General features: G+C 48.3%; 1 protein-coding gene across 1 annotated transcript in view; it reads right to left on the bottom strand.

Moving 5' to 3' along the window:
- Window positions 1–1,663: 1,663 nt before the first annotated feature.
- TCP1 (t-complex 1) overlaps window positions 1,664–18,449 on the bottom strand; it is a 33,652-nt gene continuing 16,866 nt past the window's right edge. The window contains exons 10-12 of the mRNA XM_040429470.1: window positions 18,000–18,192; window positions 16,345–16,508; window positions 1,664–2,021 (exon numbers count right to left, since the gene is read on the bottom strand). Of these exons, the coding sequence (XP_040285404.1) occupies window positions 1,808–2,021; window positions 16,345–16,508; window positions 18,000–18,192 (571 nt within the window). The 3' untranslated portion in view covers window positions 1,664–1,807. The remainder of the gene's footprint in view (window positions 2,022–16,344; window positions 16,509–17,999; window positions 18,193–18,449) is intronic.

The following is an 18,449-nucleotide window of genomic DNA, read 5'->3' as shown; positions in this document are numbered from 1 at the left end:
TGAATCAGACTCTTGTGAACCCAGCCTTACACTGAGAATGCTTACAAAACAAAGGCGCACATACATTTGGACTTGTAATCTGAATGCTATGGGTGACATGTTCAGTTATCTAGGGCATTTTGACTTAAGACCCTGTTTTTCACCCTCTTTGGTGTATACTTGACAGTATAGCACAGGTATAGGCAAGGTGGGATACATCACCCATAGGAAAAACATACCATAAGGTGTACATTTATACAGAATAAGTTTCTGTTTAGCATAGTCTATTATACCCATATCTGCTGCCCTGTCTGAAAGTAATTCTATGTTCGGTGAAGGAACCCTATGGATACAGTGGAGTGTACGCCAGGAGCTGTTTAAGGCATAAATGCCAAGGGAAGATCCACAACGTGCTGTAAACAGGGTCTCAAATGATGAACCGAGAAAGCAGATTAACTCCTCATTCAGACGGCAATGAAGCGGGCGCATTTTAGTGTCCATATTACAGCCACAAGTCTTGCCCGACCAAGGTTCCAAAAGAACTGAATGTACAGCATCCCTTATGATGCAGGTAGTGTGGGCTGTAAGACCTGTGGTTCAGTCGGGATTTAAAGCTAGAACATGGATTCCAAATATGTGCCCACATTATGGCCGTCTGAGTAAAGCCAAACGCACAAATCTCCTACATTTGTAGGTTTCACAGCTCGGTGTCTTTTGTTATTAATTTTTGTTTTAATAAAAAGTATTAACCAACCTCTTCCGTTCAATCTGTGTTTACTGGTGCAAGACTCAAGATTCCTTCATGTGGCTTCTTTTTTAAGCTAGGGAGAAGTATATGTTATACTTATCAAATTCAGAGAGCCAATGATAAGTCGTCAAATGCAAAAATCTGTAGAATTCTACACTGTCACATGCCAACCCAATAGAGCAATTCTACATGACCATACTGGGTGCCTACTGACTATACTCTAAAACAGGGATGCTCAACCTGCGGCCCTCCAGCTGTTGTAAAACTACAACTCCCACCATGCCCTGCTGTAGGCTGTTAAGGCAACTTTCACACTGGCGTTTCTGGGTTCGCTTGTGAGATCCGTTTCAAGGCTCTCACAAGCGGCCCAAAAAGGATCAGTTTAGCTCCAATGCATTCTGAATGGATAAGGATCCATTCAGAATGCATCAGTTTGGCTCCATTCTGGAGGCAGACACCCGTTTTGGTGTCCGCCTGGCGATGCGGAGCCAAATGGATCCATCCTGAGTTAATGTAAGTCAATGGGGACGGATCCGTTTTCACTGACAATATGGTGCAATTGTAAACGGATCCGTCCCCCATTGACTTTCAATGTAAGTCAGGATGGATCCGTTTGACTTAGACTTTTTTTTATTTTATTTTTTTACAGAGTAATGCAAACGGATCCGTTCTGAACGGATACCAGCGTTTGCATTATAGGTGACGGATCCGCACCTTAACGCAGGTGTGAAAGTGGCCTAAGGCATGCTGGGATTGTAGTTTTGCAACAGCTGGAGGGCTGCAGGTTGAGCATGCCTGCTCTAAAAGAATAGTCATTGCAGCCACAGAGCAGTTTCATTTTCACATGTAAAAAACACTATCACGGGAGCAGAGTCTTACAGCCAGTTCTCAGCACAATTGCCTTAGGTTTCTATTCAATAATGGAAGAGTCAAGAAAAGAGCTCACACTTTACTTTTATTAAGTGTTTGGGTGATGGGTTTTGGTACAAGACCAAAAAGTGCAAGATAAACCATGAGTTACTAGTTATAAGTTACAGTAATACAAAAAAAAAAAAAAACCCACTACGGTTCTGTGACACATTAGCATTCAATTGATCCAGATTGCACTGCTTCGTGATATTTGCCCTTCTCCTCTTTACTCTCTGGATGCAATTTGATGAGATCATCAATTCGCAGGATTGTAATTGCAGCTTCTGTTGCAAACTTCAGGCTTTTTGTCTTGACAACAGTGGGTTCAAAGACCCCTGCTTGTTTGTTATCCCTTGGCTTTCCATTGACCAAATCGAGACCAATCCTGCAAAAAAAGTAAATCAGGATTACTACTCAGATAGGTAAATCAACCCTTTACTGACATAAACCGAGGGCCACTCAACACTTGTCCTGGGTTTCTCATGCCAAGGGCAGCATTGGCAGAGCAGAAAAACTGCAGTTTTGTTTTATGCGATAGGATAGACACAACAGGCTGGGTTAGCCCATTTGTTTTTGAGGTAAAACCAGATTTGGATCCTGAAGGGCAAGTATAAAAGGACATGTACTACCTCGTCACTTTAATTCACTCTGGGTTTAGCGCCAGAAAAAAAAAATGTAAACCCAGCTTCAATGTCCTGCTCACCCACTTCTGCAGGTAATTATCCATGATTGCAGCAGAGAGGTGACCCATGAGCAAACATAAGCTCAATACTTGGTATCTGTGGTGGGGTCCCAATATTTAGACTATACAAAAGGGGATAACACTTATACTGGGTCTCAAGTGGGTGTAGATCCTTAACCCCTTTGCTACCAGTGCCATACATGTACGGCACTGGAGCAAAGTTTTAACATAGCGCCCACTCACGCATGCAGTGGGCGTCATGGCCAGCAGCTAATGACCGCAACCAAAATAATGTTGATCGTAGCCATTAAAGCCTTTAGATGCTGTGATCTCACTTGTTCACGGCATGTAAAGGGGGAAATGCCTGGAAGCTCACGCTTCTGAACTTCTTCTCTGCATCTTCTGTGGCCGATGAGGATGCCGGTAATTGATTTCAATGCACTGGGTCGCCGAGACCCAAAGCATTGAAGCTGCAATTCTTATTTTGGCCAGCAGGTGGCAGGCCAACATAGATAAGCAATTCTATACAAATAATGGATCTAAAAAGATCCACGATTGTTCAGAATATAAATTTTAAAAAACGAGATTTTTGTATAACTTACCAGTAAAATCTCTTTCTCGCTCTTTCCTTGGGGGACACAGAAGACCTTGGGTATAGCTCATCTCCCTAGGAGGCGTGACACTAAGTGAAGACTGTTAAGCCCCTCCTCCACAGCTATACCCTCAGCCTGGAGAGAGAGACTGCCAGTTGCGTGTCCAAGTAGTGAGAAAAGGCAAAGTCCAAAAAATTGGAACCAACAAGCCCACTACCCAAAGGGTAAAACAAACTCGGAAACAGTCAGAGAAGAACAACTAATGGGTGGGTGCTGTGTCCCCCAAGGAAAGAGCGAGAAAGAGATTTTACTGGTAAGTTATACAAAAATCTCGTTTTCTCGCCCAATTTCCTTGGGGGACACAGAAGACCTTGGGACGTTCAAAAGCAGTCCAAAGGGGGAGGGACCACAGCACCAAGGCGAAGCACCCGAAGGCATCAAAAAAACCCGCCGCCTGCAGACCAGGCGGCCCAAGGCAGCATACGCCGAAGCCCGAGTATGCACCCTGTAGAACTCGGTAAGGTGTGCAAGGAAGACCAGTGACCGCCTTGCACAAATGGATGGCCGAAGCCTAAAGCCTCCGGCCCAGGAAAAAACCGACGGCCCTGGCCAAATGAATGGTGACACCAAAAGCAGAACCCTGCCCTTGGTGCGGCAACCACAGCAAGAGCCACTCTGAGAAAGCGGAGGAAAGCCACCCTGGAGGCCGTCAACCCTTTGCTCGGACCTCCTGGAAACATAAGAGACCGAACGTCGACAAGAGTCGGAGATCTCCAAGTAAAAACTGCAAGGCCCAAACAACGTCCAAATCGGTGAAGTGTCCGTTCCCGGGGGGGGGGGGGGGGAAGGGGTGGACGACTGCCTCAATGAAATGAAGGACAAATACCACCTTCAGAAGGAAGGAAGAGACGGAATGGAGAACAGTCCTGTCCTGGGGGAAGACAGAAGGCTCGGAACAAGAAGGGCCGCCACTCAGGCACCCGTCAGAGACACGATGGCTACAGAAACCCAACCGTACAGGACAGAAGGAGTAGAGAGAACTTCTGTAACGGCTCCAAGGAAAAATTGGAGCGCCAAGAGCCCAGTATGTAGTTCCCAGGACGGTAACGGAGGGCAGTACAAAGGAACCCAAGAGCCGCTCCATGGAAGAAGTTCCTGACAGGCCCAGAGGGACGGGGAACGCTGAAAGAGGAAGGACAGGAATGACACTTGATACTTCAAGCAACAGAGTCCCAGCCCCAGGTCCAGGCCGGACTGGAGAAAGACAGAACCATGGAGAAAGGCAGAGTGGGGGAACGCCCAGCTTCCCACAGAACCCCAGGTAAAGCCCTAAGTCCTACCACAGATCCTGGACGAAAAACTCGGCTAGAAGCGAACACTAGCGAGCCCACTAGAGTCGCCTGGGCAAGCGGGTGAAAACCCAATGATCAGGCGCGGACCAGTAACACGGGTAGAACAGTCGGTAGAACTGGTCCCGTCGGCCCCCGAGCAAGGTTGTCCCGTATCCCCCCAGAGTGGGGAAGCAGAAGGACAAACGGACAGGAACCGAAGGGTCCGCCCAGCAACCGCCAGGACAAGACAGGCTAAAGCCGAAGCCAATGTAGCCACCACAGGAAGACCGACTACAGTTCCGGTGTGGGAGATCAAAAGACAATCCTGACCAAATGGTAGTCCTCCCAAGTTACCGAGAAGGTGAATCCAAAGCCGAAACATTGCCTAGAATGGAAAAAACGCAATCTGTACCCAGCGGGAGGACAGAAAGCGGTAGACCCGGTAACTAGGCACACAGCTAGTACAGCCAGTGTGGACAAGGGAGACTGAAAAGGAACACCATAACCATCCAAATGAACAAACATGCTCTCCCCAGAGGGAAGGGCAGTGAAGGAACAGCCTCTGAAGCGTGGCTGGAACAGACGCCACATCGGAATGATCTGTACCGAGTGGGAGTCAAACAGAGCCGGCGAGAAAAGGCAGGCGAGACAGAGGCCGGTATAACACCCTCCAACCAAAAAAGGGGGAGTGGGCAACAGAGAGGCCATAGGACAGCTCAAAAGCAGAACACCGCTACACAGAGACGCCCGGTTCACCGCCACGCAGAAGGCGAATACCCTGAAGAACCCAAGGTAGAGGTCCCCCGGACCTGTATAAGCGAGCACCCAAGAGAAGTTGGGTGACCTTCCCAAGAAGAGCGGCCCGAACCTGGTAGCAGATCAGACTGAAGCACCGAGGGCGCCAATCCGGAAAGAATCATACCACACTGCACCAGAATGATCTCCTTAGAGAATAGTGCAAGGCTTGCGGCAATCATCGTATCCCAAGAGAAAAAGAATGTCGCAGGAGGAAGGAGGCTACGTACGAGTAGCCCCGTAAGCAGTGAGAAGGCCAACCCACCTACAGGACGAGAAGGCATACACGGCCCAAACAACGCACAAGAACGTCCGCTCACTGCAAAAATATAACACCGCGAAGAGGGCCAGCCACAGAGTGCCACAGTATCTACGGGAGTGCAAACTGAAAGGAGTTATGCACAAGACTAATATGGAATGCGATGGAACGCAAACTGACCGCCCCGAAAGGGAGGAAATGTACCTGGCAAACTGCAGTGGGCAAGAATGCAAAGGCCTGCCCCAAAAAGGGGGAGATGCCCAAGGCCGTACCTACGTCAGAGAAGTAGGGCATACCATACTTCGCCCAGAAAGGCGCCATGCACATGGCCACACAGTATCCAGCGGAAACGCAGGAGGTCCACCTAGGGAAAAGGGGGACATGCATAGGGCTATCCTAGCATTAAGTGAGTGTGCAACAATTCACCCAACTCTCACGAAATTTCGTGAGAGTGTAACTACTCCGCCAATGAAGGGAAACATGTGCAAGTCCAGTACAGCACATACAAGGACAGCCTTGAATCTTGTGAGCGTGCAAAATTCCACCCATGGAATGAGGGGTGGTCACGCACAAGGCCAGCACCGTATCCAAGGGGAGCGCAAGCGTTCCGCCCATGTTAGAGGCCATGCTCAAGGCCAGCAACGTATCTGGTGAGCGTAGTATGCCGCCCAGAAAAGGAAGGGGGGGGGGGGGGGGGAAATCATGCACAAGGCCAGCATCGCATTCAGGGAGAATGCGAGCAGTCGGTGAGAATGTGTGTATGCCACCTGAAGGAGGCATGCCCATGGCCGGCAGCGAATCCAGTGAGAGTGCGTACACCGCCCACGGAAGGGGGGTCCTGATGTGGCCGACGGTGGATCCAGAGAGAGTGCATGTATAGGGGTCATGCACATGGCCAACAATGTACAGGCGAGAGAACAACCACCGACCGAGGGAGTGTATGTATGCCGCCACCCGGGAAGGAGGCATGCCCAAGGCTGGTAGTGAATCCAATGAGAGTACATCATATCGCCTATGGAAGGTGGTCATGCACATGGCTGGCAGTGAATCCAGTGAGAGTGCCGAATGCCGTCCACAGAAGGGAGTCATGCCTATGGCAGGCAGCGAATCCAGAGAGAGTGCAGCGTTCCGCCTAAGGAAGGGGGTCGTGCACATGGCCAGCACCGTATCCGGTGAAGTGCAGTATTCCGCCTAAAAAAGGGGGGTCACGCACATGATCGGCAACGAATCCAGTGAGAGTGTAGCGTTCCGCCTATGGAAGGGGGGCACGCACATGGCCGGCAGCTAATCCAGTGAGAGTGCAGAGTTCCGCCTAAGGAAGGGGGTCGTGCACATGGCCAGCACCGTATCCGGTGAAAGTGCAGTATTCCGCCTAAAAAAGGGGGGTCATGCACATGATCGGCAACGAATCCAGTGAGAGTGTAGCGTTCCGCCTATGGAAGGGGGGCACGCACATGGCCAGCAGCGAATCCAGTGAGAGTGCCGTGTTCCACCTATGTAAGGGGGACGTGCACATGGCCAGCATTGTATCCGGAGAAACTGCAGTAGGCCGCCAAAGAAAGGGGGATCATGCACAAGGCCAACCCGCAGTTAGGGAGAGTGCAGTATCCCGCCCAGGAGGGGGGTCCTGCACATGGCAGGCACCATAACTGGAGAGGGTGACGAATGTTGCCTACAGAAAAGGCATGCACCTTGACCAGCGCCGTAGCGCGGAGAGGGCAAAAAAACCCCCAGAAGGGGAAAAAAGAACCTGGCAGCGCCGCAGCCGGGGAGCGCGACACCATGCCGCCTATGGAAGGGGGGCATGTATACAGGCAGCACTCAGAGATGAGGCTGCAGCGTCCTGCGCAGCCCACAAGTCATATATATAATAAATAATTATTATTTTTTTTTTTTTTTTTAACACACAGCCTCACTGAGGCAGATGCCACCTACAGGGCACAGATCCACCCATACAGGCCCATCCTCTGTGGGCGGGGGAACCTCCAGGCGGGAAAAATTCGCGCCTGGAGAAGTTCCAGCCCCCTCCAACAGAGGCCTGAATTTTTGCGGCCTAGTAGGCCGTGAAGCTGGGGCCTAAATTTTTAGCGGCGCCCGGCGAACCGGGACCGCACAGTATTTAAAGTAGCGGCCGGGCCTACGGAGCGGCACATACCGGCCGCGGGTGCCCACCCCGCGGGCCGGAAGAGCCGGGGCCTAAATTTTTTGCGGCGCCCGGCTGACCGGGGCCGCAAGTACTTAAAGTACCAGCCGGGCCTACGGAGCGGCACATACCGGCCGCGGGTGCCCACCCCGCGAGCCGGGGACCCGGATAGAGCGGGATCGTCTTGAAGTGGAACACAAGACTTCGGCGCCCGGCCGACCGGAAGGTTCCGACGGTCGGCCGGGGCTGTTGAAGCGCTCCTTTGCAGGCCGCGGTGCCCACCCAGGTGTCCGGAAGTCAGGACCCTGCACCCGGCAGCCATTTTACCCCTGGAGCGGGCCCCTGGCCTAGAACAGCGCTCCATATGATTTCACCCCTGCCGGCAGCTACAACCACCTTTCCCCTGGACCGGTGCCCGTGAGAGCAGGGAGGGTCAGTGGCAGCAAGGCGCGGGCCCTCTGGCCCTGAAGTAGTGGCCGGTAAGAGGGAGGGGGACCCCGAGACCGGGTCTGTGAGGGTGGGACGCCTGCATGACCCCTCCGTCAGGGGCAGCTAGGTGCGGACCTCCGCAGCTCCCTAGGCATTCCTCTTGTAGGAACAAGGGTGCCAATGACCTATGGAGGCCAGGAGAGAGGGAGCAGATGTCGCCCTGCGGCAGCCCAGGGCCAGCCTAGGTCTAGCAGGGACAGAAGGGTCCATAGGCCCAGGTAAGGGTCAGGCACGCAGGAGACCGAGGGGGGGGGGGGGGACGTAGGGCTGGAGAAGCCAATCTCTCACCATAGCCGTCTTCACCCTCGGTCCGTTCCAGCAGGGTCGCCCCTTCAGCTACTGGCACCGTAGTGGCAGGACGCCGGGGGAGGGACTTGGCGTGCGGGCGACCCTTGCGCTGGAGGGATGCAGGGGAGCTGGGCTGCCCTGGTCCACCTTGCCTTCTGTGGGGGAGGCAGCAGTGCGGGTGACCGGCACTGGCGCAGCTCAACCCCGGGAGAAGCAGAGAGGTCTAGTGCGTCTCTGTTATCCCTGATGATCTGGAACAAAAAGAAAATAAAACAAAGTAAAAATCTAAAATTGAAACAAGGAGAAAGCAGCCCTGCAGAGCAGGGAGTGTCTTGCCTCCTTGGACACTAAGCAAAAACTGGCAGTCTCTCTCTCCAGGCTGAGGGTATAGCTGTGGAGGAGGGGCTTAACAGTCTTCACTTAGTGTCACGCCTCCTAGGGAGATGAGCTATACCCAAGGTCTTCTGTGTCCCCCAAGGAAATTGGGCGAGAAAAGTGGATTTTGTAGGCTCAAATATAAGCTTCAAAATCAAAGTAAAAAAAATATATATTTAATTCACCCCCCTTTTCATAGAATGTAAAAATAAAACACACACCATGGGCATCACTGACTGAAAACACCCATACTATTAAAATGTAAAAATAATTTTCCCATACAGTGAATGGCATAATAGAAAAAAAAAAAAAGTGTAAAAATGGCCAGTGTCAAAATAGCCAATTTGCCATTTTATCGCTTTCACCCCCAAATTTTTTTTGGGACATTTTTTTTATTTATTTTTTTTACAAAAAGTGTATCAATAAAAACTAGATTGTCCCGCAAAATTTTTTAAAAAAAATTGTTATGGGCCTCAGAACATAGTTATGCAAAAAAAATAAAATAAATTTCTGAGTTTAAATTCATATGTGGTATCGTAAATCCTGCAGACCCAGAAAATGAAAGGCACAGGTCAGTTTTGCCGCAAATAGACCGCTGTGGGAACAAAACCCGTAAAACGGTAGAGGAACTGCGTTTTTCCCCCCCCATTTGGAATTTTTTGTTCTCTACATTTAAAACCATATTAAATGGTGGCATTAGAAAGTACAACTTGTCCTGCAAAAAATTTGCCCATACAGCTATGTGAACAGAAAAATAAAAAAAAGTTATGACTCAAGGAAGATAGGGAAGGGTTAAAGAGGACCTTTCACCAGTTTACTTTATAAAAGTGATACCTCACACTGTAGCCCATGTTCCTAGACGTCATATCACTAATCTTTTTCATGATATGCTGCTCCGTTGCACCCCTCGTTCCGTTTAGGCGTCCTGTATGCCAATTATTAGCATTGGAACAGGGAGGAGACATCAGCTTTTCTCAGTGGGCGTCTATCTGGCTGTGGTGCTGTCCAATCACAGCGAAGCGCGTCAGCCATTGAGAAAACAGCTCACCTTCTCCTTGGCTATGACACGCTCCACTGTGATTGGACAGCGCCACGGCCAGATAGGAGACGCCCACGGAGAAAAGCTATTAATTATCCTATGCAATTATGTTGTCACTTATCAAACATTAAAGAGGATCTGTCACCACTCCTGACATGCCTGTTTTAATAGTTTCATGCATTCCCCATGTAGTAACAATTCTGGAACATCTATTCTTATAGCTCTATGTTGTGCCATTCCTTTATTATTTCTACTAGCAGTTATGAATGAATTGCTAGCAGTCTGCAGTAAGGGTACAGAGGGGTGTTACCAGTTGGGGGTGTGTGTACCTGCACACACTGAAAATGGCAGCATGATTGGATGGTCAGACTGTGTAGGTACACCCAACTGGTTACCACCCCTCTGTACCCTTACTGAAGGACAATAGCAATTAATTCATAACTTCTAGTGCAAATAAAGGAATGGCACAACATAGAGACATAAGAATAGATGTTCCAGAATTGTTACTACATGGGGAATGCATGTAGCTATTAAAATAGGCATGTCAGGAGTGGCGACAGGTCCTCTTTAACCCCTTAAGGACGCAGGGCGTATCGGTACGCCCTATTTCCCGAGTCCTTAAGGACTCAGGGCGTACCGGTACGTCCTAACTTGAAATCGGCATTCCGGCGCCCCAGGGGTTAATCGGAACGGGATTTCGGCTGAAATCATTCAGCCGGCATCCCGTAACAATGCAGGGGGGGGTCATTTGACCCCCCCGCATCGACGATCGCAGAAAACCGCAGGTCAATTCAGACCTGCGGTTTTCTGCGTTTCCGGTCCATTCGGGTGTCCTGTGACCCGATGAACCGGAAAAAGACTGCGATCGGTGGCGTAATTTTACACCACCTATCGCAGTCCGAGGATTTGGAGAGGCGGTGCTGGCCCTGGTGCTGAACGCCGCTGTCCAGGGTGCTGATTGGAGCAGGGGAGAGAGGCGCGAGATTCAAACTTCCTGCGCTCCTCTCTCCCCTCCTCTTCCTGTCCAGCACCGTCCAGAACGAGCTCCTGTGTCCCCACAATCGGCATCCATCACCCTCCTGCACCCATCGCCACCCAGGTAGGTTAGGGTCAGTGAGGGAGAGGCACCGTTAGGCAGGGAAAGAAGGGAAAAGTTAGTTAGAAAAAAAAAAAAAAAAAAAAAAACTTTTATTTCCAAACTTTCTTTGATCCATCCATCAGACCCCAGATCCCCCCCTGCCACTTGCCCCCCCCACCAGACCCCCACCCCACCCCCCTTCCCCACCACCAGCCCCCCACCACCAGCCCCCCCCCCCTCCCCTGACCACCAGCCCCCTTACCACCACTTTTTTTTTCTGCGTGCGCTGACTGGCCGGCACTTTTTAGCGTCCGTCCAGTGTTAGCGCATCGCCCGCCCCACCACCCCACCGACCGCTGATCAGCGTTGTACCGCTGATCAGCAAGTTTGAACTTTTTTTTTCCTAACACTTGCCCTTTCTTTTTTTGCCTTTTTTAGTACGCGAACACCCGTTGCCCCCACACACACGCACATATAATAAAGGTTTCCACACACGCACACATACACGCACACACACCCATGGCCCGCCGGATGTTCTCGGCCGAGGAGGCATACGCCCAGATTGCCTCCGACTCTGAGAGCCCCAGTGAGGATGACCCCACGTTCCTTTTATCATCCGCATCCTCCTCATCATCATCTGATGACGATGAGCCACCAAGGCGGCGGAGAGGCCGCCAGGCGGAGCCAGGGGCCCCACATGCTAGGGATCCTGTGGCCCACCCTAGTACGAGCCGCCCTGGGGTTCGTACTGGTTTCCCGGCCCACCAAATAAGTCCACCGGAGCCCCCTGCCGATGAACTTAGCTGGTGTCCCCCAGTGGACTTTGAGCCTGAGATTCCGGATTTTGCTGGCAATCCTGGAATCCAGATTCCCACAGTGGGGTTTACTGAAATAGACTATTTTAGTTTTTTTTTCAGTAACCCACTGGTGAATCTGATGGTGGAGCAGACGAATCTGTACGCCCAACAGTTCGTCGCTCAAAACCCAGGCTCATTTTTGGCTAGACCGGTGGCTGGACGCCGGTCAGTGCAGCCGAGATGAGGACATTTTGGGGCCTCGTGCTGCATATGGGTCTAGTCCAAAAACCCAGTGTCAGGCAATACTGGAGTGGGGACGTCCTATACCAGACCCCACTGTACAGTATGGTCATGACACGTCCCCGGTTTGAGGCCATCCGGAAATGTCTGCATTATTCCGATAATGCAGCATGTCCCCCCCGAAGTGATCCTGCCTATGACCGGCTGTACAAGATACGGCCGGTCATCGATCACTTTGGGGCCACATTTCAGCAGGCCTACGTACCTGGAAGGGAGGTCGCGGTTGATGAGTCTCTCGTTGCGTTCAAGGGGAGACTCAGTTTCCGCCAATATATTCCCACAAAGCGGGCGAGGTATGGCGTGAAGCTATACAAAATTTGTGAGAGTACCTCAGGGTACACTTACAAATTTCGTGTGTACGAGGGGCGAGATTCCCGGATTCAACCCCCAGAATGTCCCCCCACTCTGGGTGTTACCGGGAAACTCGTGTGGGACCTTATGTACCCACTGCTGGATAAGGGTTACCACTTGTACGTGGACAACTTTTATACCAGCATTCCCTTGTTCAGGTCCCTTGCCGCCAGATCCACGTTCGCTTGTGGGACCGTGCGGAAAAATCAACGCGGCCTCCCTGCCTACCCCCTCCAGGTACCTATCCCCAGGGGTGAGACCCGTGCACTTACCAGTGGAAACCTGTTGCTGGTCAGGTATAAGGACAAGAGGGATGTCCTTATGCTGTCCACAATCCACGGTAACGGCATCACCCCAGTCCCTGTGCGAGGTACCGCGGCAACGGTCCTCAAGCCCGATTGTATCGTCGCCTACAATCGGTATATGGGAGGAGTTGATCTCTCGGATCAAGTCCTCAAGCCATATAACGCCATGCGCAAAACCCGGGCATGGTACAAAAAAGTTGCGGTCTACTTGGTGCAGGTTGCCATGTACAACTCTTTTGTACTATCCCGAAGCGCTGGCAGCACAGGGACATTCCTCCAATTCTATGAGGCAGTCCTCAAGGACCTGATCTTTTCGGACCGGGAAAGAGCAGGCCGGAGTACCTCGGGAATTGGAGGCGCCCGGATCGTCCCTGGCCAACACTTTCCAGGTGTGGTCCCCCATACTGGAAAGAAGGGACGAACCCAAAAAAAGTGCAGAGTGTGTCGCAGGAGGGGGATACGGAAGGACACCACCACTCAGTGCGACACTTGCCCCGATCATCCGGGCCTCTGCGTTATCGATTGCTTCAGGGAGTATCACACTTCCATGGAGTACTAAATTTTTATAATCCCCAACAGTCCACTAGAGAACATAAAAAACTATGGCTCTCAGACTTTGGAGACACGGAAACATTTTTTTTTTCCCAAAAAAATATTAGTTTTAGTGCAGGCATCCTCAAACTGCGGCCCTCCAGATGTTGTAAAACTAGAACTCCCAGCATGCCCAGACAACCTACAGCCATCAGCAGGGCATGGTGGGAATTGTAGTTTTACAACATCTGGAGGGCCGCAGTTTTTAGGATGCCTGCTTAGTGTCTCCAAAGTCTGAGAACCATACATATTGGGCATCGTCGCGTGCGTAAAAGTCGTCGCTATAAAAATAACTTTTGCCCAAACGCCTCGGATGAACGGTGTTAAAAATATAAAATAAAAACGGTGCCAAAACACTCATTTTTGGGCAAAATTTCCATTTGAATCCTTTTTGCCGGTAATAAAGCAAGGGTTAACCGCCAAACAAAACTCAATATTTATGGCCCTGATTCTGTAGTTTGCAGAAACACCCCATATGTGGTCGTAAATGGCTATATAGCCGCACGGCAGGGCATAGAACGAAGGGAACTCCATATGGTTTCTAGAAGGCAGATTTTGATGGACAGTTTTTTTTTTTGACACCATGTCCCATTAGAAGCCCCCCCTGATGTAGCCTAGACTAGAAACTCCAAAAAAGTGACCCCATCTAAGAAACTACACCCCTCAAGGTATTCAAAAGTTACTTTACAAACTATGTTAACCCTTTAGGTGTTCCACAAAACTAAATAGCGAATGTAGAAACAATTTTAGAATTTTTTTTTTGTTACATTGCCTCAAAAAAGAGTAATATAGAGCAACCAAAAATCATATTTACCCCTAAAATAGTCCCAAAACAACAACCACCTTATCCCGTAGTTTCCTAGATGGGGTCACTTTTGTGGAGTTTCTACTCTAGGGGTGCATCAGGGGGCTTGAAAGGGTACATGGTGTAAATAAACCAGTCCAGCAAAATCTGCCTTCCAAAAACCATATGACGTTCCCCTTCTTCTATGTCCTGCCGTTTAGCCAAATAGTAGTTTACGACCACATATGGGGTGTTTCTGCAAACTACAGAATCGGGGCAACCCATTTTGAGTTTTGTTTGGCAGTTAACCCTTGTTTTACTCCTGGAAAAAATTGATTATTTTGGAAAATTTTCCAAAAAATAGAAATTTCAAAATTGTTTCTCCATCTGCCATCAACTCTTGTGGAACACCTAAAGGGTTAACAAAGTTTGTAAACCCAGTTTTGAATACCTTGAGGGGTGTACTTTCTTAGATGGAGTCACTTTTTTGAAATTTCTATTCTAGGGGTGCAACAGGGGGCTTCAAATGGGACATGGTATAAACAAAACCAGTCCTGCAAAATCTGCCTTCCAAAACCCATATGGTGTTCCCCTCCTTCTATGTGCTCCCGTTCGGCCAAACAGTAGTTTACGACCACATATGGGGTGTTTCTGCAAACTACAGAATCGGGGCAACCCATTTTGAGTTTTGTTAGGCAGTTACCCTTGTTTTACTACTGGAAAAAATTGATTATATTGGAAAATTTTCCAAAAAATATAAATTTCAAAATTGTTTCTCCATCTGCCATTAACTCTTGTGGAAGACCTAAAGGGTTAATAAAGTTTGAAAAAACAGTTTTGAATACCTTGAGGGGTGTAGTTTCTAGAATGGGGTCATTTTTGGGAGGTTTCTATTATCTAAGCCTCACAATATGACTTCAAACCTGAACTGGTCCATAAAAAGTGGGATTTTGAAGATTTCAGAAAATTTCAAAATTTGCTTCTAAACTTCTAAGCCTTGTAACATCCCCAAAAAATAAAATATCATTCCCAAAATGCTACAAACATGAAGTAGACATATGGGGAATGTAAAATCATCACAATTTTTGGGGGTATTACTATGTATTACAGAAGTAGAGAAACTGAAAGTTGGAAATTTCCTAATTTTTCCAAATTTTTGGTAAAAATTGTATTTTTTTATGCAAAAAAATTAACTTTTTTGACCCAATTTTAGCAGTGTCATGAAGTACAATATGTGACGAAAAAACAATCTCAGAACGGCCTGGGTAAGTCAAAGCGTTTTAAAGTTATCAGCACTTAAAGTGACAGTGGTCAGATTTGCAAAAAATGGCCAAGTCCTTAAGGTGAAATAGGGCCGAGTCCTTAAGGGGTTAATGGCAAAAAAATATGAACATGCCTTAAAGGGGTTTTCTGAGATTTTAATACTATGACCTATGCTTAGGATAGGTCATCAGTATCCGATAGGTGGGCATCCAACATCAGGGACCCCTGGGATCAGCTGTTTAAAAAAAAAACAGGGCGTTCCTGTGCGCAACATGGCCTTCTCCAGCTATTCCTAGGCCATCGGTCACATATCAGTGAATTTGGCTGAGCTGCGATACCAAACACAGCCGCTATACAACGTAGCGAGCAGAATGAAGGCCACGACGCTCACATGAGTGCAGTATCAAACAGCTGATCAGCAGGGATCCCAGGTGTCGGACCCCCACCGATCAGATATTTTAATACTGATGAGCTATCCTCTGAAAAGTATCAGTAAACCCTTTTAAGTGTATACAAAAGGATCTCTCTATTGTAGTGCGGATGCTAAAACAGACTTAAAATATTCCCTTTATGATAAATTCCCCCCACAGTATCTGCACTAGATTCCTGCATGCCCAGGAGCTGTGCTAAGGTTGATCACCAATTCAGCTTACCCGTAGTGACTGATAACTGAGAAATTGGGCAAATGTCATATTAATCTACACAGTTATTGAATATAGCCAACAGTAGTACATCTTCCCCAGTCAACATAACAGCAGATTTAGGTTTCTTCCAAAAATTTTAAAAATTACCCAACACTACAAGTTTTTGTATGCACAGTCACAACATCCATAAAAATATCACATGCAGTGGATAAAACCATAGGGTCCAACCTTCGGCACTTCAGCTTCATGATTCATTCATTTCTATGAGAATTCTTAGAAGAGCAAGTATGCATGCTGGGAGTTGTAGTTTCACGACAGCCGAAGTGCCGGAGGTGGCCTACCCCTGCTGTAGAGACCAGGGCTCAGCTTCTAGTGCAGGGATCAGCAACCTCTGGCACTCCAGATGTTCTGAAACTACAACTCCCAGAATGCTCTATTAACTTCTATGTGAGTTGTCAGAGCAGCCGACCATGTTTGAATGCTGGGAGTTGTAGTTTCACAGCAGCTGGAGTGCCGAAGGTTGCTGATCCCTGTTCTAGTGGTTGCAGACCGGATACTAGAAAGTTGCACAGAACAAATGATAGAAAATGGCTTTTCTTACCACTTCAGGTTTTTGCGCTCTGGGTTGACTTGAGCCTCGTTATGGAACGCTCTCAGCTTGGCAACCAGGTCAGTGGAGTCTTGTGCAGCATTCACAGCCAGGGTTTTTGGAATAACCAGAAGTGCTCTTGCAAACTCTGCAATTGCCAATTGTTCCCTGGAGCCCTGGAAATTTGTAGAAAAACAAAAATGTTTAATTCACAGAAAAGTGTCAAGTTAAAGTAACTTTCACCCCAGCGTTTTTGCATCTGTTATGAACGGATCCAGTTGTATCATCTAGAACATAGCCAAGACGGATCCGTCATGAACTCCATTGAAAGTCAATGGGGGGGGGGGGGGGGCGCAGATCCGTTTTCTATTGTGCCAGATTGTGTCATAGAAAACGGATCCATCTTGCTCTGCATCCCAGGATGCACTCAAAAACGCTGCTTGCTGCGCTTGTGCGAGTCATGGGAACGCAACCAAACGGAGCAGAATGCATTCTGTCAGTTCAGTTTTGTCCCCACTGACAATTAATGGGGACAAAACTTAAGCATTTTTCTCCGCTATTGGGATCCTGGGACGGATCTCAATAGCGGAAATTGAAAACGCTGATCTGAAAGTAGCCTTTTAAAACACGTGCATTTCTGATCTAAATATGAACTAAATCCAAGACCTTCTATTGTTTAAAGGTGAAAAGTTTAATTTTCTTTTTTTTTTTTATAAAAAAAAAAGAAAGTGTCCTTCTCTGGAGAACAGCACTAAGTGGTCACAAGTACACAAGTCTCAGCAGTCTGTCCGATATCTTGCAGCACAACACCAGTGGTCACCAGAGGCAGCACTGAGCTCCAGATGTTGCAATACACACATCTGCATGATAGCCCCTCAAGCATTATACACACATACAAACTGCAGTCCCCTGATCCAAACCCAAAAGGACAGAGCAGAAAAAAAATAAGCCAGACGAGGTTAACTTTGTTAGGCCATTAACTTGCATAACTTCCCATACAGGGTTACTCAGGGTGTGGGAAGACACAGTTTGACAGGGATAGCGACAGTCCTTTTTGTTGGCTCCTTCATGGTACGTACCATCACTGCAACCAGCAGCGCTTGGCAAGACCATTCCTATTGTATATGCCGTACACAATGTTACATTGGATGGGTTGCTTTGCTCTCAAGTGGAAAGTTCAATACGGTTTATTGCTATAGATGTGATATTTCTGTGTACAGCTATTATCTATAGCGCTGTGAATAGTTCCACAGACATACGCCAATTGGGGCAATTATTGGGGATGAACCCTTGTCCTCTGGTAACCGCCCTGTGTAAATGGTGCCATCGATCACCTGATCAAGGAGCAATAGTGTTCATTGGACGATTATGCAGGACAAAATCACTGTCAGCACATCCCATTTACGTAGGACGATGTGCTGCCGGCAAAATAATGATTCTGTATGGGAACGTAGTGATAGTTCTTCACCATACAGAGGAAGTGATAGCTTCATTTACATGCAGCAACCAAACTTTCCTTCAATTGTCAGGAAAGTGAGGTCCTTAACACGGCATTAACATACAGAAACTTTTCAATACAGATAATGGATTCTAAATTTGTGCCAAGATGATTTAAAAATGATAATTTCTTAAAGCGTGAATGTCTTTCTATAAAAATACATCCTTACCATGCTAGTAGCATAATTCTCCAGATAAATGGAAAGAGCCGCTTCCACAGCACCACCTCCCGGTACCACAGATTTGGATTCTAGAACTCTCTTCACTACACAGAGGGCATCATGGACAGATCGTTCCATCTCATCACACATGAAGTCGTTGGCCCCCCGAAGAATGATGGATGCACATGTTCGGGACTTTGTACTATAATGTAATTATTAGAACATTTTATAGAGAAAAGATCACTTCCACAGCTAAAAGTATTCCTTCAGATTTCCCCTAAAGCTAAGAGGAGCCATGTGAAACATAGTTCTCAAGTACATATACACAAACGGTCCCTACTATCCTTTGTATAGATCAGGCATGGCCAACCTGCAGCTCTCCAGCTGTTGTGAAACTACAACTCCCACCATGCCCTGCTGTAGGCAGTCTGTGCATGCTGGGAGTTGTAGTTCTGCAAC

The sequence above is a fragment of the Bufo bufo genome, chromosome 4 (genome assembly GCF_905171765.1).
Source record: "Bufo bufo chromosome 4, aBufBuf1.1, whole genome shotgun sequence".
NCBI classification, from domain to species: domain Eukaryota; kingdom Metazoa; phylum Chordata; class Amphibia; order Anura; family Bufonidae; genus Bufo; species Bufo bufo.
This window is presented reverse-complemented; position numbering and strand designations above follow the sequence as displayed.